The 21,749-nt window shown below is 43.5% G+C and overlaps 1 protein-coding gene across 1 annotated transcript in view; it reads left to right on the top strand.

Moving 5' to 3' along the window:
- The window catches only part of adamts3 (ADAM metallopeptidase with thrombospondin type 1 motif, 3), a 116,533-nt gene that overhangs the window by 23,687 nt on the left and 71,097 nt on the right, over positions 1-21,749 (top strand). The window contains exons 4-5 of the mRNA XM_056418120.1: positions 7,996-8,155; positions 21,422-21,612. Of these exons, the coding sequence (XP_056274095.1) occupies positions 7,996-8,155; positions 21,422-21,612 (351 nt within the window). The remainder of the gene's footprint in view (positions 1-7,995; positions 8,156-21,421; positions 21,613-21,749) is intronic.

The raw sequence follows: 21,749 nt of genomic DNA, 5'->3' as shown, positions 1-21,749 counted from the left end.
TTTGAGGTACAGGGGGAGGGGGGGCAGCAGCATACCAAGAGATATGCAAAAGTTATTTTTCTCCAAGTTTTTTCCTCGCCAGCAGCTTTTTTTTCCTTTTTGTTGTTGTTGATATTTATGTGTTTAAAGCACATTTGAATTGTGACCTATTTAAAAACTCAAGAGGAGCCCACATTTGCTGCCGCCGTAAAAAACAACAACAGACGAGTAGTGAGGGCCATTCACCGGGCGAGAGCGGGTTTTATTTCAACTTGAAGCCCTCGTGCAAAAATGTTTGCCCTGAAATATGTTTGTATGTTGTTTCTAAAAGTGTGGTGTGTGTTAGCTTCAATGTCTGATCTTTGAAGTGTTTGACACCTTCAGAAGGGGGGGGGAGATTCGTTTGAATACAGCTGAGGCCGAATCGAGAACATGGGAGTCAATAATAATAATTTCCTGATTACTGCTGCGAAGCATTCTCTAAAGTATGTTCTACTTCTACAAGACTTTCCGTCACTGACCCCCCCCCCCCTCTTTAAAGTCCCTTTAAAGACCCGCGGGTGAAAATGGCAGGTAATGATGACGAAGGTTTGCTCACATTTTTTGAAGGCAAACACACCTTTGAAAAACACCAAGGGTGAAAGGTGGCAGTGTCCCGGCTCAATTCAGACCCACGTTCATACCGACCTCCTTAAGAAGTTGAGACTGAAAGAGACTGTTTTTTGACAAACTGGTGCCCTTTAGCTGAATCCCATATGTTTTCCTTGGCAGCCGGCCGCTGTCTGCTTGGCCGCGCCGACGTTGGGGATATTAAACCGATGGAACACACGACTCTTGATCCCTTTTTAAAAAAAATCTTTATTTTGAGGCTTGTGTTTGAGGTACCAACTCAGTGAGTGAGCCTCTGTGAGACACCTGACATTGTCTCCTCTGACGTCGGACAACAACCCCCCCCCCCCCCCCCGCGACGCGTCTGAGAGGCTTTTAAAGCCAGTTCTTGCCTTTTCTTTTAAACATTATTTATTGCCAAGTAATCTTCCCTCAGACTTCCCTCCCTGAGACTCGACCTCCCGCGGGAGAACCCTGGATGATAGTAGCTGAGAAGTTCAGATCAAGAGTAACGCGATAATCACGTTCACGCGTCGGCTCACCTGAGGTCGACCTCGCTGGCGTTCGTTCGGCGGATTAAGTGAAATCATAAACTGTTGGATACACAGAGGGTGTGAAGGTTCAGCAGCGTGTGTAATGTTCCTCACAAACATTTAGCTCTATTTGTTGTTTTGGTTCGACGGCGACTCGAATGTTCACAGTTGAGACTCAACGATGACGCGTTATGACCATTTCTTTGCTTGATGAGTGGAAAATAACATTATATTGATTCATTTTATTTGCCCCGAGCTGCATGGAATTGTCATAAAGTGGGTGTGTATGGTGAGAACCGTGGTGAACCCATCACCAGCCACATAACTTGAAGAGAGGAATGGAGAGACCCATTTTGAAGGTGGCCGTTTTCTTTCCTCGCCTCCTTCCTCACAAGCTAGCATCCTTGGTTGGTCCCTCCTCAACTAGCATCCCCTCGTTGGCCCCTCCTCAGCTAGGATCCTTTGTTGGTCCCTCCTCTGCTGGCACCCTTGGTTGATCCTTGGTTGGTCCTCCTCCACTTGCATCCTTTGTTGGTTCCTCCTCCACTTGCATCCTTTGTTGGTCCCTCCTCAGCTAGCATCCTTTGTTGGTTCCTCCTCCACTTGCATCCTTTGTTGGTCCCTCGTTGGTCCCTCCTCAGCTATAATCCTTTGTTAGTCCCTCCTCAGCTAGCATCCTTGGGTGGTCCTTCCTCCACTAGCATCCTTGGTTGGTCCCTCGTTGGTCCCTCCTCAGCTAGCATCCTTTGTTGGTTCCTCCTTCACTTGCATCCTTTGTTGGTCCCTCGTTGGTCCCTCCTCAGCTAGCATCCTTTGTTAGTCCCTCCTCAGCTAGCATCCTTGGTTGGTCCTTCCTCCACTAGCATCCTTGGTTGGTCCCTCGTCAGCTAGCATCCTTGGTTGGTCCTTCCTTCACTAGCATCCTTGGTTGGTCCCTCGTCAGCTAGCATCCTTGGTTGGTCCTTCCTTCACTAGCATCATTGGTTGGTCCCTCCTCAGCCATCATCCTTGGTTGGTCACTCCTGAACTAGCATCCTTGGTTGGTCCTTCCTCAACTAGCATCCTTGGTCGGTCCCTCCTCTGCTGGCATCCTTGGTTGGTCCTTTCTTCTCTAGCATCCTTTGTTGATCCCTCGTTGGTCCCTCCTCAGCCATCATCCTTGGTTGGTCCCTGACAAGCTAGCATCCTTGGTTGGTCCCTCCTCACAAACTAACTTCCTTAGTTGGTCCCTCCTCAGCAAGCATCCTTGGTTTGTCCTTCCTCACAAGCTAGCATCCTTGGATAATTCCTCCACACAAGCTAGCATCCTTAGTTGGTCCCTCCTCAACTAGCATCCTTAGTTGATCTCTCCTCAGCTAGCATCCTTGGTTGGTCCCTTCTCAGCTAGCATCCGTGGTTGGTCCCTCCTCAGCTAGAATCCTTGGTTGATCTCTCCTCAGCTAGCATCCTTGGTTGGTCCCTCCTCAGCTAGCATCCGTGGTTGGTCCCTCCTCAGCTAGAATCCTTGGTTGATCCCTCTTCAGCTAGCATCCTTGGTTGATCCCTCCTCAGCCTCCCAAAGAAACCAGTCCTGTGAGACTCAGAGAGTTTTTAAGTCCTTAAGTGCGATGAATGAAATTATAACGAAGCCCTGGTATGTCTCCAACTCCATGACAACTAACGAGGACCGGCTGGTTTGGTTTTAAAGTGGCAGAACGAAGTTCTTCCAGCTGATCCATTGGCCTGAAGCGGTCACGCTGCACGGCGCCCTTATTAATGCATAATTACTTTACGTGACTCAAGGTGGGAGAACCGCTCGGGCTCTCCTTCCTGTTTCATCCAGCAGCCGAAACCAATCACATTCCTTCATTGGCGACGGGAGCACAATCCTATTTCCTTCTACTCAATTGCTTCTATTTTTAGTTATTTATGTATCTGTAGCAGCAGCTACACACACACATACACACACACACACACACACACACACACACACACACTGTATATGGGCTGTATACATGCTTCCCTCGAGCTATAATAGCGTTGACCTTTTGAATATTGTCGCTTCCTCCCAGCAGCAGAGCCTTAAAGATGACATTTCTGACAGGCATTTAAAATTGATGCTTGTTGTGTTACGCAACACAAATACTGCAATGTACGTCATATTTTACACTTCTACTTCACAACATGTTTTAGAGGCAAATGTTGAACTCCTATCATTTATTTTAAAGCGTCGGTTTGATTTTCGGGTTCTTAAAGCCAAAAATACAAATCAACATGAATTGTGATTTATTATGAAAAGGTTAACCACTATCAGCTGGAAGATTAAAGTGATGAACACATGAATGCATCAATAATCATAATACAAATATATATCTTTGTCCTTTAACTCCCACGTAAAGCAAATCTCAAGGACTGCATTCTTTCATCTACATAATATTTCAAAAATCAGGCACATCTTGTCTCAAAAAGATGCAGAAAAATGGGTTCACGCGTTCGTTACTTCTAGACTGGATTACTGCAACTCCTTATTATCAGGCTGCTCTAATAAGTCTCTTAGGTCCCTCCAGTTGATCCAGAATGCTGCAGCTCGTGTTCTCACTAAAACTATGAAAAGAGATCACATCACTCCTGCACTAGCTGCTCTGCACTGGCTCCCAGTAAAATCAAGAATCACTTTTAAAATTCTTCTCTTAACGTACAAAGCCTTGATTGGTGATGCACCATCATATCTTAAGGAGCTTGTAGTACCATATTGCCCCACTAGAGAGCTGCGCTCACTAAATGCGGGGCTAGTTGTAGTTCCTAGAGTCTTAAAAAGTAGAATGGGAGCCAGAGCCTTTAGTTATCAAGCTCCTCTTCTATGGAACCAGCTTCCAATTTCAGTCCGGGAGGCAGACACAGTCACCTCGTTTAAGAGTAGACTGAAGACTTTCCTCTTTGACAGAGCTTATAGTTAGGGCTGAATCAGGTTCACCTGGTCCAGCCCCTTGATATGCTGCTATAGGTTTATAGCTGCCGGGGGACGTTTTAGGATGCACTGAGTACCTATCTCCTCTTTTTTCTCTCCTTAAGGATGAATTTTCATCTCTCAATCACACGTTACTAACTCTGCTTTCTCCCCGGAGTCCTTTTGACTTCACGTCTCATGGGGTCATCGGACCCTATGAGACGGCATAGATCCTATCTGCCTGATGGATCATCGAGGTCTGGGTCGTGGAATTCCTGCTACCAACTACGCCACTGCCCTGTTGAGACTCCGCCCACTGTTGAGACTCCGCCCACTCCTCCTCTCTACCTCCATCTACCTGATGGAACGTGGAGGTCTCCATCGTGTAATATGCCTACTATGAACTATTCATACACTCTGTCATATTCATTGAATGTATTTTAACTCTAAATCTGTCCTTCTGTACACATTACATCTATTGCACCTGTCCATCCTGGAGAGGGATCCTCCTCTGTTGCTCTCCTGAAGGTTTCTTCCCTTTTTTTCCCCTGAAGGGTTATTTGGGAGTTTTTCCTGATCCGATGTGAGGTTCTGGGACAGGGATGTCTATGTGTACAGATTGTAAAGCACTCCGAGACAAATTTGTAATTTGTGAAATTGGGCTATACAAATAAACTGAATTGAATTGAATATATATATATAAATATAAATATATATAATATATATATATACACTACACCCAGACAATTTCGTGTTTTCCATGAAAACTCACACTTTTATTTATCAAATGAGTTGCAAAATGTATAGAAAATATAGTCAAGACATTGACAAGGTTAGAAATAATGATTTGTATTTGAAGTATTAATTTTTTTCTTCTTCAAACTTTGCTTTCGTCAAAGAATGCTCCTTTTGCAGCAATTACAGCATTGCAGACCTTTGGCATTCTAGCTGTTAATTTGTTGAGGTAATCTGTTGAAATGTCACCCCACGCTTCCTGAAGCACCTGCCACAAGTTGGATTGGCTTGATGGGCACTTCTTGCAGACCATACGGTCAAGCTGCTCCCACAACAGCTCAATGGGGTTGAGATCTGGTGACTGTGCTGGCCACTCCATTACAGACAGCATACCAGCTGCCTGCTTCTTCCCTAAATAGTTCTTGCACAATGTGGAGGTGTGCTTTGGGTCATTGTCCTGTTGGAGGAGGAAATTGGCTCCAATCAAGCGCTGCCCACAGGGTATGGCATGGCGTTGCAAAATGGAGTGATAGCCTTCCTTATTTAAAATCCTTTTTACCTGGTACAAATCTCCCACTTTACCAGCACCAAAGCAGCCCCAGACCATCACATGACCTCCACCATGCTTGACAGATGGTGTCAGGCGCTCTTCCAGCATCTTTTCACCTGTTCTGCATCTCACAAATGTTCTTCTGTGTGATCCAAACACCTCAAACTTGGATTCATCTGTCCATAACACCTTTTTCCAATCTTCCTCTGTCCAATGCCTGTGTTCTTTTGCCCATACCAATCTTTTCTTTTTATTGACCAATCTCAGATATGGCTTTTTCTTTGCCACTCTACCTAGAAGGCCAGCATCCCGGAGTCGCGTCTTCACTGTCGACGTTGACACTGGCGTTTTGCGGGTACCATTTAAAGAAGCTGCTAGTTGAGTACCTGTGAGGCGTCTATTTCTCAAACTAGAGACTCTAATGTACTTGTCTTCTTGCTGAGTTGTGCACCGGGGCCTCCCACTTCTCTTTCTGCTCTGGTTAGAGCCCGTTTGTGCTGTTCTCTGAAGGGAGTAGCACACACCGCTGTAGGAAATTTTCAGTTTCTTTGCAATTTCTCACATGGAATAGCCTTCATTTCTATGAACAAGAATAGACTGGTGAATTTCACATGAAAAAGTTCTTTTTTTCTGGCCATTTTGAGAGTCTTATCGAACCCACAAATGTGATGCTCCAGATAATCAACTAGCTCAAAGGAAGGCCAGTTGTATAGCTTATATCTCCAGCATAACTGTTTTCAGCTGTGCTAACATAATTGCGCAAGGGTTTTCAAGGGTTTTATAATCAGATATTAGTCTTCTAAGGCGATTAGCAAACACAATGTACCATTAGAACACTGGAGTGATAGTTGATGGAAATGGGCCTCTATACACCTATGGAGATATTTCATTAGAAACCAGACGTTTCCACCTAGAATAGTCATTTACCACATTAACAATGTATAGAGTGTATTTCTGATTGATTTAATGTTATCTTCATTGAAAAAAACAATGCTTTTCTTTGAAAAATAAGGACATTTCTAAGTGATCCCAAACTTTTGAACGGTAGTGTATATTTATATATATAATAACTTTGTTTGTAGTTTGAACTTGTTAAACTTTTTCTGTTTTTTCTCTTCTGAGCATCTGTGATGCTTTAATAACATCTGACGGAGGGTTTCATATCTGACGGAGGGTTTTATGACCAATTAAAGGCAAGAAACTACAGACGAGCAACATGAACACGTGAACATGAACATGAACACGTGAACATGAACACGTGAACATGAACACGTGAATATGTGAACATGCACACGTGAACATGAACACGTGAACATGAACACGCATGCCGGCTTCTACTTTCATATGTTGTGTGATTCTTTTGCGTCAAAGTCGTATCAATAACGCCTCGTCTGGGATTTAAACAATAACGATTCATAAACTGATTGTCTCGATGTTGGCGCTCCTCCGGGGGAAGTTTCATTGAGTCCTAAAAAAAGAGAAAAGCAAAAATAAATGTCAACACACTGCTTCTAAAACTTTTAAGCATTTCTGCTTCTCGATATATTTAATAATTTGCATATTAAAAGATGAAACATAAATTCGGACCGTGTTGTCTTTGATCTCTCGTTACATAACCCATGACCTCCCGCTGGCACGCAGGTTTGCTCCCTCGCTGCAGCCGATCCGCCCGGCAACAAACACTCGAGGCTCCGCCCTGATTTAATTTAACCACGTGGATGTCACCAAAAACCATGTGTTGCTCCGACGACGGGGCCACGCCTTTATTATCGCCCTATGTAACCTTTGTCATCATAAACTTGGTTACGAAGCTGGTTATCACCTCTAATCCCCCACCCCCCTCCTGCGGGGTTCCTCAAACCGGCTCTAAAAAGGGGCGGCGTCTTGTATATCACGTGACCAATCACAGTCAAGTCAAACGATGAGACGGATGGGAAGTGATCCAACACATGATTCAGACGCCTCATCCATGCCGTGATGAGTCTGATGATGTGTCAAATTAATGCGCTCCCCATGGGGGAGTTGGATAGGAGGTTTGCAGAGCTCGTTGGCCAAAAGGCCGGAGGGCCGAGCGCCAGACCACATTCCTCTGGAGCGGCTCCGTATGCACAGGTGCATTTTTATTTTGTTTTTATTATGTATGTATTTTTTTTAGGCCACGCCAACCGGCTCTCCAAAAGAGCTCAACTGGCTCCACCCATGTTCATCCCGACCCGCCAGAGGTCACCGGAGGTCGTTACTGTTGAGGAAATGATGGGAAACTGTATAATACCTTTGTTTGTGTTATTGTATCATTAGTTTGTGTCATATTAAAGTAATGTATTCATTTTGTATCATATCATAGCTGTTGAGAGACGATAACAATTACATTCTGATTACATTAGTAAACTATCATATTAACAAGGTCACTGAAGGTCGACCGCCATGGGGGGGGGGGGGGGGAAGGGGGGTAGAGAAGAGAACAAGGTTGCGAAGAAAAAACCCTTGCACATCAAAAGCAGGCCATCATCTCACGTCTGGAATAAAGAACCGAACATCACATTAGCGCGTCTCGTCTTTTCATATTTGTCACGCGTCCGTCCGTGATGAAGAAGAAGATGTCCTCTCGTCTTCCTCTTGGTTTTCGTGACCTTGTGGGTCCTCCCATGTTCTTCTCTCCTCAGGCCGGGATGATTCGCACCGACGTCGACGAGTACTTCATCGAGCCGCTGCAGCGCGGCGCCCAGGACCTGGAGGACCGGGGCCGGGTCCACGTGGTCTACCGCCGCTCGGCCCTGCTGCAGACGCCCCCCTCCGACACCCCCGGGGACCACCGGCCACGAGGTAAGGGGGGGGGGCACACAACCTGTTTATATATATACACATATATACAGTATATATGTATATTTATTTACATATATATATATACATATATATATATATTATGTGTTCAGGGTTTTATCCCGAGGCTGATATTAAGGACTCTTCAGTCGACCAATCATGTGTGTTTTTTCCTCATAAATAATCAATAAACTAAACTCGATGACCTCATACTTAAAGTTTTCTTGCTGCTGATGTTTTTAGGTTCAATGAAACATAAAACTCACCTTCAAAATAATGTGACAGCTGAAAAGGCAGAAAATAAATAAATATATATATATAAAATAAATATATAAAAGGAGACGGGCGCAACATCAAGCGCTGCTCCCACCCACATGGGACATGAGAACGACCCGGGTTGCGTCTGGAGACAGTTTCATCTACAACTCTATAAACATCTGCTGTGAGAAGAAGCTTTTTCAGGAATGGTGTGTTTGTGTGTTTGTGTGTGTGTGTGTGTGTGTTTGATGTTTTTTCTTCATTATCTTCAAAGTGCGTATGAATTACTGGCCACGGTTGTTTTGACAGATTCTTGAGAATTCAATTTTCTCTGTTTTGATGTATTTGTGTGTACGAGGTTAAAGGAATTGGGACGTGGCCCCCCGGTGGCAGCGCGGGGTTAACATTGTTACATTGCATAAGAACAAATACAGACCGGACAAAAACAAGATATTACAGGAACAGCGACGTATAAAAACTGCAAATTGTGACAGAAAACATGAACGAAAAACCAGAGTTTTAAATCCTCCCATCATCATAGAACATGACGTGTTGAACCTCTCGGCACTTATTAATAACTCCAACTGATCATTGTTGCGTCATCGGGATCTAAAAGACTTGAACTTTATGTTTTCTTTCTTCTCTGGTCTCTAAAAATCGTCATTTGAGAATACAGATGAACGGCAGTGTTAAAGCTGCATTCTCTCTCCTGACCACCAGGGGCGACTCCTCTGGTTGTATAGAAGACTATGCTTCATGTGCTAGCGCTGCATTCTCTCTACTGACCACCAGGGGATTGTATAGAGGTCTATATAGTGACACTACTTCTCTCTTGACGTATTCCATTGGTCCCCAAACTACGGCCCGCGGGCCGAATCCGGCCCGCCTCCACATTTGCACAATACCAGAGACGCGTTCCGATTTATTATTTTTTTCACCTGGCCCGCTGCCGTTGAGATTGCAGTGAGACGCGGAGAAAATGTGAAGTGGTGCTCTTCGCAATAAAACATCTTTAATGGGAGTGTCGAGTCTCGGCCAATCAGCGTTCAGATGTCGACAGCGTTTGGGAAGTTAGGTTAGCTTGAATGTTAGTCCGCGACATCTACTGCTGTCACGCTGCACGGTGTAGCGATACTAACAAAGTACCCGTACGTTAAAAACGATGTGATTTAGCATATTTTTAGTATCGATACTTCACGCGCTGCTCCGCTCCGTTAAATGTTGTCTGCACGCGCAGCGCTCACAGCGAGCGGCGCGCGCATCACTCAGCCGTGATGCGCACACACAGGTGAGCACACTCTCACTTCACTCGAACCCCCCCCGGCCCTCCAGCAGACAAGGGAAACGTTATGTGGCCCTCTCAGGAAAAAGTTTGGGGACCCCTGACGTATTCCCTCAGTAAACGTTGTAAACATGAGTTTATGTCTCAGTCTCTAGTTTAAGTTCTTCTTCTATACAGCATGATGTCATCATTTAGTACATGATGGTCATTTAGAGCCATAAATATGCTTTAGGGGCGGGGCTACCAGGTGATTGACAGGTCGCTAGTCCAGTCTGGGGAGTTGGTTCTCGATGATGTCGTGCCTCACCAGGTCCATATGCTAATGTCTCCAGTTAAAAGCTGGTGAAGCCCAGCAAGTGGACTTCGAGTCGAGTCATCCACTCTGCTGCCGGCATTCTGAATCATAATAGCTCCCCCCCCCATATTTATACCAACTATAGGCTGGAAAACGTGTCAAGTGTCATGACATGAGATGTGCGTTAATGAATCACTTTGTGTTCATTGAGTGTGAGAATGTGAATATAGTCCTATGTGTCATGTCGGGCGTGTTTACAGAAGAAACGAATATAATTCATCTGCGAGTGGAGAGATTTGCTGTCATGGAGAACCCCTGTGTGTGTGTGTGTGTGTGTGTGTGTGTGTGTGTGTGTGTGTGTGTGTGTGTGTGTGTGTGTGTGTGTGTGTGTGTGTGTGTGTGTGTGTGTGTGTGTGTGTGTGTGTGTGCCGTTGCCGTGGTGTTCTCAGGCAGTCAGACGCTCAATTTATTACTCAAAAACTTGTCAGTTTATCTATATTTTTTAAATATTTATCCGCTTTAGAGTTTTGAGCAATATTCGTATGTATATATTCACAGATATATACACGCATATATATATATATATTTAGATATTTGTATATGTACATGTATATATATACATACATATATTTCTCCCCCCATATACAATTTGATTTGATTTTGAAATGATCCAGAATCCATTTTTTTTTTTGTTTTACATTGCATTAAATAAAGAAAAGAACTTTAATATTCTTCTAATTTTCTGAGACATTCCTGTATATATATATGTACATCTATATACATATATATACACATATACATGTATATATGCAATATATATATATAGATGTAAATATATATACACATATATGTATATATGCAAATATACATGTGAAAATATGCATATATATAATTATGTAAATATATACATATATGCAAATATATGTACATATATATTATGTATGTACATATTTTTATAATTATTTTAGCCCAAGTTGTGTCAATGTCAAAATAGTGTGTGTGTGTGTGTGTGTGTGTGTGTGTGTGTGTGTGTGTGTGTGTGTGTGTGTGTGTGTGTGTGTGTGTGTGTGTGTGTGTGTGTGTGTGTGTGTGTGTGTGATGAGATGGCCAGAACATGACATTAACCAAGTTATTGATGAAATTCTAGACTAAACGGTCTTTTCCGAATCCGATAACTTCCATCAAGGCTCCAAAAAAATAAAATATAAGTGTTTACTTTTTTCCTGGGACCATCCCTTGTTTGTTTTTGTAACTCTTTACTACCAACCATCCCAAAGTTTGTGTAAACAGCAATCAAATTAAGCTCCGCCTCCTTTAAGGACTTCTCGTCTAAATTGGATTGAGAGATAGTTCTAGACCTTTTTTAGATACTCACGAGTGTTGTTTCCGAGGTCCGAGAACTACCTCTCCTTAATATTACTACTCCCTCGTAGTATTCCTGGATTTTTGACGAGCTCTCAACTGTCGGTTATAGTAAATGAAACTCAACGTCTACTGCTTAATTTCTCAAGTTTCAACAAATTAAGTTGCCAGAAAAACAACTTCATTCTGCCGATGCCCCCTTGCAAGTATAAAACAAGCCTTTTTGAGCTTTTCTTTCCTCAGTTTTCCAATAAAAACTCATTTCTGTGAGCTGCCTCGGAAGTACCGAGAGGATTACACTCCCGAAAAGGTGCTCTTTGAAATCACGTTGTTTTCTTGACGGAAGCTCCACCTGGATCAACAGCTTTCATTCCTGGAACAGAGGATTATCTTTAAAGACTTATTCTGTGTTTGAAAGATAAGAAACTGTAGCTCAGTGGGGTAAGGGGGTCGTCCTGCAACCCCAAGGTTGTCGGTTCGATCCCCGCTCTCCCCATTAGTTGCAAGTCGAAGTGTCCTTGAGCAAGGCACTGAACCCCCAGTTGCTTCCCGGGCGCATCACTGCAGCCCACTGCTCCTTAATAACTAAGGATGGGTTAAATGCAGAGAATACATTTCGTTGCATGTGTACCTGTACTCTGTGCAATGATATTAGATTGAATCCAATCCAATCCAATAAAACCTCGTCTGGAAAGATACTCTTTTAACAAAGTTTTCTCGCAATGCCACTCTATTGGTATGTTGAGTCGTTCGTTGTGTCGTTCAAGGTTTAAAGTCTTTCAAGGTGTTTTTTTCAATGCAGGGAGAATCCGAATGGACAGTCCGGGGGGGGAGACCTTTCATTGAAGCGCGAGTATCGATCCCGCGTACCGTAGAGCGCTTTGACGCCTCACAATGAGCGGGTTGCACAAACTGTCGCACGTGTCACAGTCAAGTGAAGCGAGAAGCACGGTGGATCGATGCCAGGGCCGAATCCCAAGGTCCTTTTTGTTCAGCGTTAGCTGTAGACGTATGAATGCGTTACATCGTCTCTGGATGTGATTCATATGACGAGGTAGTGGTCTGGTCTCTATGCCGGACCCGGGTCTGTACAAGGTGGACTGGTCTCTATGCCCGATCTGGGTCTTTCCACATAAGACTGGTTTATACAGCAGATCAGGGTTTGTCCGCGGTGGACTGCTCTCTATGACCCCCCCTCCTCCACACTTACAACCAGAGGAATGAATTAATCCATCTAAAATGGCTTTTCTTCCAAACCCATTGAGGTAATTGAGGAAATCACTGCAGCTTCCCAAGGAGAGACAAGGACTCGCGGCAGAAACCTGAAGACCTGGACCCCCCGGAGGCCTCTTCACCCAAACAAAGGGGGGTGGGGGGGTGACCGGCCTCACATCCTCACGCTCCCTCCTGTCATTTTGTGATTCCAGACACGTTTTCTATTTGTTTGAACAACACACATTTTGGCTCCAGGAAATTCATCTTCTCACCCTGAACATCTCATTTCTTGTTTGGTTGGAGCCGCCGAGGGAGAAGTCGTGAGTATTTACACCGACATGAAGAGGGAGGGACAAGGACGGTTCCCGGCACCTCGCCACCGAAAAAGCACCGCCTGCACGGCGTTTTGTGGTTGGACTCCAAACACTCATTTCCTTTGGTTGAGACAATCATAAACCGGCGAATCAGTTTGGTATTCACAAAAAAAGCAAAAAGTTTATAAAAAATTATTATAATATATATTTATTTTTATATATACATATATATATAGTCTATTTATAGTTTTCCCTTTAAAAAGGGCCAGAAATGTGCGAACAAAATAAACCCAATCCCCCAAAAATTCTTAAACCGAAAGATTTTTTTTTAATGAATAAAATACCCGAGAAATTAATATATATTTTTTTAAATTATTGCCCGATACCTTTTCTTTCAGTCAACTTATTAATTGATTCCAGAGACGGTAAAGATAAATAGAAGAAGAAGAAAAAAGAAAGATGGATGAAAGCCTAGCGCTTTGGGGGTCAGAGAGGTTTCATCCTGCGGGAGGGATGAACACCGCTAATTGCCTTTGAGCAAGTCGGGATTCCCTCCAGCTGGACTTGGTTTCAGTAGGAGACGTAGACTAGATCTCGGTCACCGTGGTGTTAATTCAACCGGAGCTCCGAGACGCATGACAAACGCAAAATGACTGATATGGACTAATGTGCACCAAAGGATATAAATCCCTTCTTTAGAGAATAATTAGCATCCTGTGCTAACGTTAATGTTTCTCTGTTTTTGGCTCAGGCCCAACACCAGCTGTGTGTGTGTGTGTGTGTATGTGTGTATGTGTGTTGTTGCAGCTTTTTTTTTTGTGGATGTGACTCGATTTGGGGAAGTGATTCACTGCTGAGCTTTTATATATTTTTTAATGAGTAGCTTGTGTTGTGGTATCTTGTTGTTTCACATTTTCATATTCAGGAGGAGCTAATGGCTATTCTTCCCCTCGGATCATGAAGTTAATATTCAGGAGGAGCTAATGGCTTCTCTTGTTTCTCTCTCTGTTACACAAGTTCACTTCTCCAGAAACAAATAAACACACAGCTGCACTTTTCTTCTCCCGCCTGCAAACATGGCGGAGCGTGAAGAAGTTGTAAAGAAGTCGTAAAGAAGTCATAAAGAAGTCGTAAAGAAGTCATGTAGAAGTTGTGAAGAAGTCGTGAAGAAGTCGTGAAGAAGTTGTGAAGGTGGCGTAAAGAAGTTGTAAAGAAGTCGTAAAGAAGTCATGTAGAAGTCGTGAAGAAGTCGTGAAGATGGCGTAAAGAAGTTGTAAAGAAGTCGTGAAGAAGTCGTGAAAGAAGACAAAAATTGTCGTGACGAAGTCGTAAAGAAGTCGTAAAGAAGTCGTAAAGAAGTCGTGAAGATGGCGTGAAGATAGCGTGAAGAAGTTGTGTAGAAGTCGTGAAGATGTTGTGTAGAAGTCGTAAAGAAGTCATGAAGAAGTCTTGTAGAAGTCGTAAAGAAGTTGTGTAGAAGTCTTGTAGAAGTCGTAAAGAAGTTGTGTAGAAGTCGTGAAGATGGCACAAAGAAGTTGTGAAGATGGCGTGAAAGAAGTCGTGAAGAAGGCGTAAAAGAAGTCATGTGGAAGTCGTGAAGATGGCACGAAGAAGTCGTAAAGAAGTCGTGTAGAATTCGTGAAGAAGTCGTGAAAATGTTGTAAAGAAGTTGTGAAGATGGCGTGAAAGAAGTCCAGAAGAAGTTGTGAAGAAGGCGTGAAGAAGGTGTGAAGAAGTCGTGTAGATGTCGTGAAGATGGCGTAAAGAAGTCGTGAAGATGGCGTGAAGAAGTCGTGAAAGAAGACGTAAAAATTGGCATGAAGAAGTTGTGTAGAAATCGTGAAGATGTCGTGTAGAATTCGTAAAGAAGTCAAAAAGAAGGCGTGAAGATGGCGTGAAGAAGTTGTGAAGAAGTCGTGAAGAAGTCGTGAAAGAAGACGTAAAAATTGGCATGAAGAAGTTGTGTAGAAGACGTGAAGATGTCGTGTAGAATTCGTAAAGAAATCAAAAAGAAGTCGTAAAGAAGGCGTGAAGATGTCGTGAAGATGTCGTGTAGAAGTCGTGTAGAAATCGTGAAGTAGTCGTGAAGAAGGTGTGAAGAAGTCGTAAAGATGGTGTGAAGAAGTCGTAAAGAAGTCGTAAAGATGGCGGTACATCGCCATCTGTTTTATATCGCCGGGACCTGAGCGATATAATTATTTATGTCGCACATCTCAGAGAAACGCTTCTGAAAAACAGAGAGTAGAACATGTGTGTGTGTGAGAGTGAGTGTGTGTGCCAGCGTGTGTATAGAAGTGTGTGTGTGCCTGTGCCAAACCTAAGTCCAAAGATAAAGGCCCCCGTGCTGAACATATAGGCTCCTCCCCTCTCCTCACCAGTAAGTACAGCGCAGCTGACTCCACCTGACGTCTCTTCCCCACATTGGGAACACATATTTATTACCCACGTTGCATTGCATCAGCCCCCCCCCCCCCCCAATTAACTCTTTCCATGTGAAAACCTGGTGATGATTAATCCCCCCCCCCTCTCCGAGGATCTGGAGGCAGCTGGAAAAGATCTCTTTTAGAATCAAGAAGCTTGTGTCTTCTTCTTCTTCTTCTTCTTCTTCTTCTTCTTCTTCTTCTTCTTCTCACATTCTGGCTGCGATGCTACGTCCACTCCTGTGTGTCAGAGAGAGGTACCTTAAATTTAAATATATAAATCTGTATATATATTATATATATATATTTATATATGAAGACATAAATATGTGTGTATTTATATATATATGATATATTTATATATAATATAATAAATAGATGTATATATATATTAAATATAAATATATAAGTATTTGTATATTATATGTATATTTATATAAATATATAAATATTTGTATATTGTTTATATATATATATTAATATGTGTATATATATATATATACAGGGGTGCACATAACTGGTACGCAGGAATGCATGCGCGAAGATAATCAACAATATGTAATGCCACTTGTGTTACTTCGCGCCTTTGCGTACTTGACCGATCTGATATTGATCGTCTCTACACAGCAACATGTAATTTATGTCTCTACGTGTCGCGTTAACACGTCTCTGTTCACCGTCTCGCGCGCCGCAGAGCTCCGATGCCGGCGTGTGCGCGCACATCGGGACGGAGCACAAGAAAAAGAAGTCACTTGCACACCCCCCCCCCCCGTAGGTGGACATATATATCATGAGCTATCAAGCCCACATTTCCGGGTCGATCATGTGATGAATGTAAAGGTTCCAAATCACACAGATTTTACATAGATGCACGATAACCAGCTTTTTTTTTGTTTTAATCACACTGAAATCTTGATTAATTACAATGTTAATTGCTGAGGTGAAAGTGTCATCCAGAGGAAGCTTCCTGTTTAAATTCTGAACCGAGCAACAGAAACATTGAGGAGACTCACTTAGTCCACCAAGAGATTATGCTGTAGTTATAATTTAATGAACTTTTAATTAGATTATGATATCACAAGAATAGAAAAGGCTAGGAAAAAAATAATAATCACAATCTTACATCATCACCCGACACCTTACAGTCATGTTCTAGTATATTTTACCAGTTGTGTTGGGCGGGCGAGCGAGGAGGGAAACAGCGGGTCACGTGATCTCCTTCCACGAGGGAGAGAGAGAGAGAGAGAGAGAGGTTACCAAAACATATTGAACTCAGTGAAAGGAAATACAGTGAGCGCCCCACCCCCACCTCCACCCCCACCCGGGGCCATGAATGAAGCCTAAGTTTTGGCGGCGCGACCCCAACAAGGGTGTCCGTTGTGCGCCTGCAGGGCCCTCGCTCGCTCGGCTTCTCCACTGGCACACACACACACACACACACACACACAACAGACGAGCGACACACACCTCGTCTCCACGCCGTCAACAGAAAGCGGCTTCAGGCCGACGCCCCATGAACGCACCTGCAGAGCGCCATAATCTGCATATTGCTCCCAGAGATCAAAGCAGACACACTCACACACCTAGAAGTGTTCTAATTCTTATTTTTGTGTGCATTACAATTACTGTTATAAAACCTTTAAGTTCATTTTATAACGTTTGTTTCTTGTTCTTGCAAACATTTAATGTTTTTTTACTTTACTTTAAAGTCCCGGTGACACGGAGTTAGCCGGTCTTTAGATATATTATTATACCATATTATTAGCGAATATGTCTATTTCACCATGATCCCCCCCCACCAAAAAACAATCAGGGAGTGACCCATAATTGATATTTGACCTTTATAAGTTAATATAAATCACTTTATAATGTGTTATGATTATTGTTGTGAAGCATTATGAAAATGTAGGAATGCCTGAAACTATAATAATCGTGTTATAAGCAGATTATAATGCATTATATGTTTAGATGGTCGTCATAGAACATGGTGAGAAGCTCCATAGGACGTGGTTAGCGTAGCTTAGCATAAAGACTGGAAGTGGGGGGAAACAGCTAGCGCTCTGAATGTCCCCGGTTCACTCGTCGTATCTTGTTTGTTCAAACAACAACTTGTGTACAAGCAATCAGTGTCTCAGGCGTGTGTGTGTGTGTTTGTGTGCTTTGAGTCTGTCCTCCAAACATGAAGCAGAAGCTCTCCACCAATCACATCAGAGGGGAACCTTCAGGCGCTCTCGACGTTGAGAAAACGACCTCTGGAAAAACAAAACAGCAAAAGTTTGATTTTTTTCCGAACACAGAAAATCGGCGAAAAACAAAGACATTTTTTTCTCTCCAGTTTCCAAATATTTTGAAGAGTCTGTCGGCGCTCCGGTGAAGTCCAGTTAGCCTCCACGAGCAGCGCCGACCATCAAACACCGTCACCGCTGTGCAGGGGCGTGGTCGTGGGTTTTCTCTCTTTCTAATATAATGCGAATTCTAGTTCACAACCTCAAATTGGATCTTATTAACATTGATCAGGTGATACCAAAATCACAATTTCTCTTTAATTCCTTGAAAAAACAACTGACGCCATTCTTTAAGGGTTTGCCACTGACTCAAACGAAGCCCTTACTGAAACACAGGCAGTACACAAAAGGCAGATTGAACATAAAGATTAATTTAAACTCATTTTCAACTCCTCAAAATAAAGAACGGGGGAAAAAACATCTGTTGAGTAATTAAGATGAAAAAAGAGGGGCTATCTATCTATCCATCTCTCTCTAGGGGCTGCTGGCCGCCATCTTGATTGTTTTGGGTTCCCCCCGTGAGTGGAAAGGCGACGCCTGAACAAGTTGAATCTACACTGGCGTGTGGCGGCTGCTTCCTGCAGCTCAACGTGAGGCACACGCTCCACGTTCAGTTACAATCATCCAAAAGGACGCTTTTCTTAGCGTGGAGGATTTCGCAGCATCTAGCGGCGAGGTTGCGGATTGCGGCCATGTTGAAACTTTAAGCGTGTCCAATTAATTAATGTTATTAGTGCATTCATGACAATTGATGCGCCTGAATGTCACAGGTTTTAATGTCTTACTTTGATGTCGTCAAAACTCAAATTAAACTAAACTAAACAAATTAAGAAATGCGTCCATAAGTCCACGGGGACGTCTCCAATATATATTTATTTATTTAGATAGACATATGTTTATTGATTGATGGATGGATAGATAGATAATAGATGGATAGATAGGTAGGTATATAGATATGTAGATGGTTAGATGGATGGATAAATATAAAGGTATAAAGATTGATATACAGTAGATGATAGATAAATGGATAGATGGATAGATACTTTATTAATCCTGGAAGAGGACTTTCTTTAGCTACAGCAGCATTTACACATACAGGTAGAATGTCAAATGTACAAGGAGCAGCTAATTCACGGTTAATGTGGCTAAAAAGGTTTTATTCTATTAATATTTCTTTCATAAAGGATCCGTTATCTTTTCTGAGTCCAGCGCTCATGTAAAGCCTGAACCCCACCAGCCTGCTCAGAGAGTTTCAGAATGCCCATGGAGACAGAAACATGGCGTTTAAACCCCGCCCCTGCACTTAAACACCGAACCACAGAACCGGCACGGCGTCCCCCCGCCGCTCTGCACGGCCGGCGTCTCTCCTCCTCCCGCCGGTAACCAGGCCGACGGCGTTGATGCCGGCGCTGCTCTTTTTCAACTCTACAGGGGCGCAGGGAAGAGAAAAGGCCGAAGCAGTAACAGCCCCACGGTCATAAAAACCTGCGGTAATTATCCCAGGTTTTTATATATGAGCCCCGGGGAACCTATAAGTTCCCTGACGTGGCGAGAAGCAAATTGCCGGCACTGAGTCGGCTGCAGCTTGACATGGAGCCACACCGGCAGAATGATGGAGATCAAAACGACGGAGGTTTCATTCTCGTTGGACTTGTCGGCCTCTTCCACCACCTCCAGCCCCCCGGGGGGCACTCTGAGATCGAGCAGCCTCGGCAAACCAATAACAAACACTCTTCAAGGAGACTATATATGTCGACCGGCGAAGACGTGTGTGTGTGTGTGTGTGTGTGTGTGTGTGTGTAATAACGGCGTTGGTCTTCTTTCATGGAGGATTATAAATCAGACCGTAGTAAGTAAAGGAAACTCCAATATGTTACTTGCCAAACAACCGGCAGCCTCTTCAGCAGCAGATAACCGGCCAGCGAGCCGACGTTTGGGTCAGGAGGCTTCCCATTGGTCATCGTGTTTAAAGCTCTTCCTTTACCAGCGGCTCCTCCAGGCAGCTTCCTGATTAATATGAATACGTCGTGGTCTGTGTGCATTTTGAAGGGCTGATGTGGCCAATGGGATACTCAAGATCCGTCGTAGTGATAAAATACGTTAAAACTACAATAAAATACGATAAAACTACAATAAAATACGATAAAACTACAATACAATTATGTTAAAACAACAATAAAAAACAATAACACTACGATAAAACTACGATAAAAATTCAACAAAAATACAATAAAAATACGATACAACTACAATAAAACTACAATAAAAATAAGATAAACATGCAATGAAACTACAATAAAAATACAATCAAACTACGATAAAAATACAATAAAACTACAATTACAATAAAAGTACGATTAAAATGCGATAAAACTACAATAAACATTTTTATCTAAATTAAAATGAGCACTGCTTCCCTTCCACATCCTGGTAGTTGTGCACAAACACACACACACACACATCTGAGTGTGTTTTGTGTCCACATTCGGCACATCTCGTACACATTCCCTTCCCCGCTCTAAATGTGTATTTCCAGTATCACTTCATACAGAGAACGCTCGGGAAGGTAGGCTAATCCCACTGCATCGCTCACAGATAAAAGGATTGCAGCTCATATTCTAAGGCGCCAACTCAAAGAAACGGTGTGTTGTCGCTGTAACACTCCTTGTTGAGGGTTTCCACCAACACACTAACATGTTTTACTGTGATTTAGAAATAAATAGGAGAAACTATCTGTATAAACACATTCAAATGATCTTCCACGGTTTAAATCTGGCCATACGTCCGTGTCCTTTTCCTCCTGATGAGATTTGCGGCGAGTGTGGACATCAGCGGCGGCGGTCGTCACAGCGGACGCGGTAGATTTCCTCTGCGGCTGATGGCGAGTCGCTTGACTCGGTGACATTTTTAGCCTTCGCTGCCCGGTGCCACGTGTGGGCAGCCGGGGGGGGGGGGCACTCCCATCATCCTGCTGCTGCTGCATGGTGGAGCTCCCATGGGGCTGTGGGGTGGGGGTGGGGGTGGGGGTGGAGGTGCTGGCCGTCTGACTGAAGCACACAGCGGTCTTAAGGAGCTGCTGAGGGGAAGTCCTGTGCGTTTGAAGTAGGTGCCTTTAGAAAGCCTGTTTATTCAGGGGGTAGGGGGGAGGGCCTGGGGGGGGGGGGGTGCACAAGAATGCCTGTGTCGTGACGGAGGCGAGGAATGCATGGACTCCACAATCCCAACACTGTAGGAGCCGGGCCACAGCTGAGCTGGCAGCCATTTCTTCTTATTTATTCAAGCTCCCTCTCCACTCGATCCCCCCCACATACACACATCCCGCGGCCCCAAAAGGGTTAGGGTTAAAAAATTATACAAAATATTTTAAACAATTATTTACAAAAATCATTTTTAAAAAGCAGTTTTTTATTAAAAGAATAAAAAATTATAAAAGAAATATTTTTTAAATCCTGTATCATAGATACTTCTGACTCCTCCTCTTCCACACATAGACGTTTCGCAGTTGACGCTAAATTCGGTTCGCAAGAGAGTTCTCGAGTGTGACCTTAATGGCCTGAACACCAGAGAAGGTCAACGCTGACAATAAAAAAGACGAGCAAGTGTCGTATGGCCAACTTCTGTCTATTATACTTTTTTTAGATGATGTTTTTGTAATTGACGTTGAAGGTTGTCTTCTTAAAAATCATTCCAGAATTTAGTCAATAAAATGCCCATAAATGTTGGGAAAGAAATCAAAAGTGTCCCCTTCAAATAACTCAATATGTCAACAACAGTCATCTCAACGTTATGTTTAAATGTTCTTGTTTATTAAAGACTTGTTGTCCACGCCCCCTTACAGAACCAGAGCTAGACGTACCCGGGACCCTGGACTCTGTGACCCGGCAGGTCAACGACACCGTCACCCGCCGCCGCCGAGATGCCGGGGAGGACGACTACAACATCGAAATCCTGCTCGGGGTCGACGACTCGGTGGTTCGGTTTCACGGGAAGGAGCACGTGCAGAACTACCTCCTCACGCTCATGAACATTGTAAGTCACCGATCGTGCGTTGTTTTTGTTGTCGCTAGTTTGAATACTCATGTTGCAGGTGGATGCTCTTTGAACTCGATTGGTGTTCATAAGGTCCACCAGGGGGCGAGTCCTCTGGTTGTATAGAAGTCTATATA

The sequence above is a fragment of the Pseudoliparis swirei genome, chromosome 7, assembly GCF_029220125.1.
Source record: "Pseudoliparis swirei isolate HS2019 ecotype Mariana Trench chromosome 7, NWPU_hadal_v1, whole genome shotgun sequence".
Lineage (NCBI taxonomy): Eukaryota > Metazoa > Chordata > Actinopteri > Perciformes > Liparidae > Pseudoliparis > Pseudoliparis swirei.
This window is presented reverse-complemented; position numbering and strand designations above follow the sequence as displayed.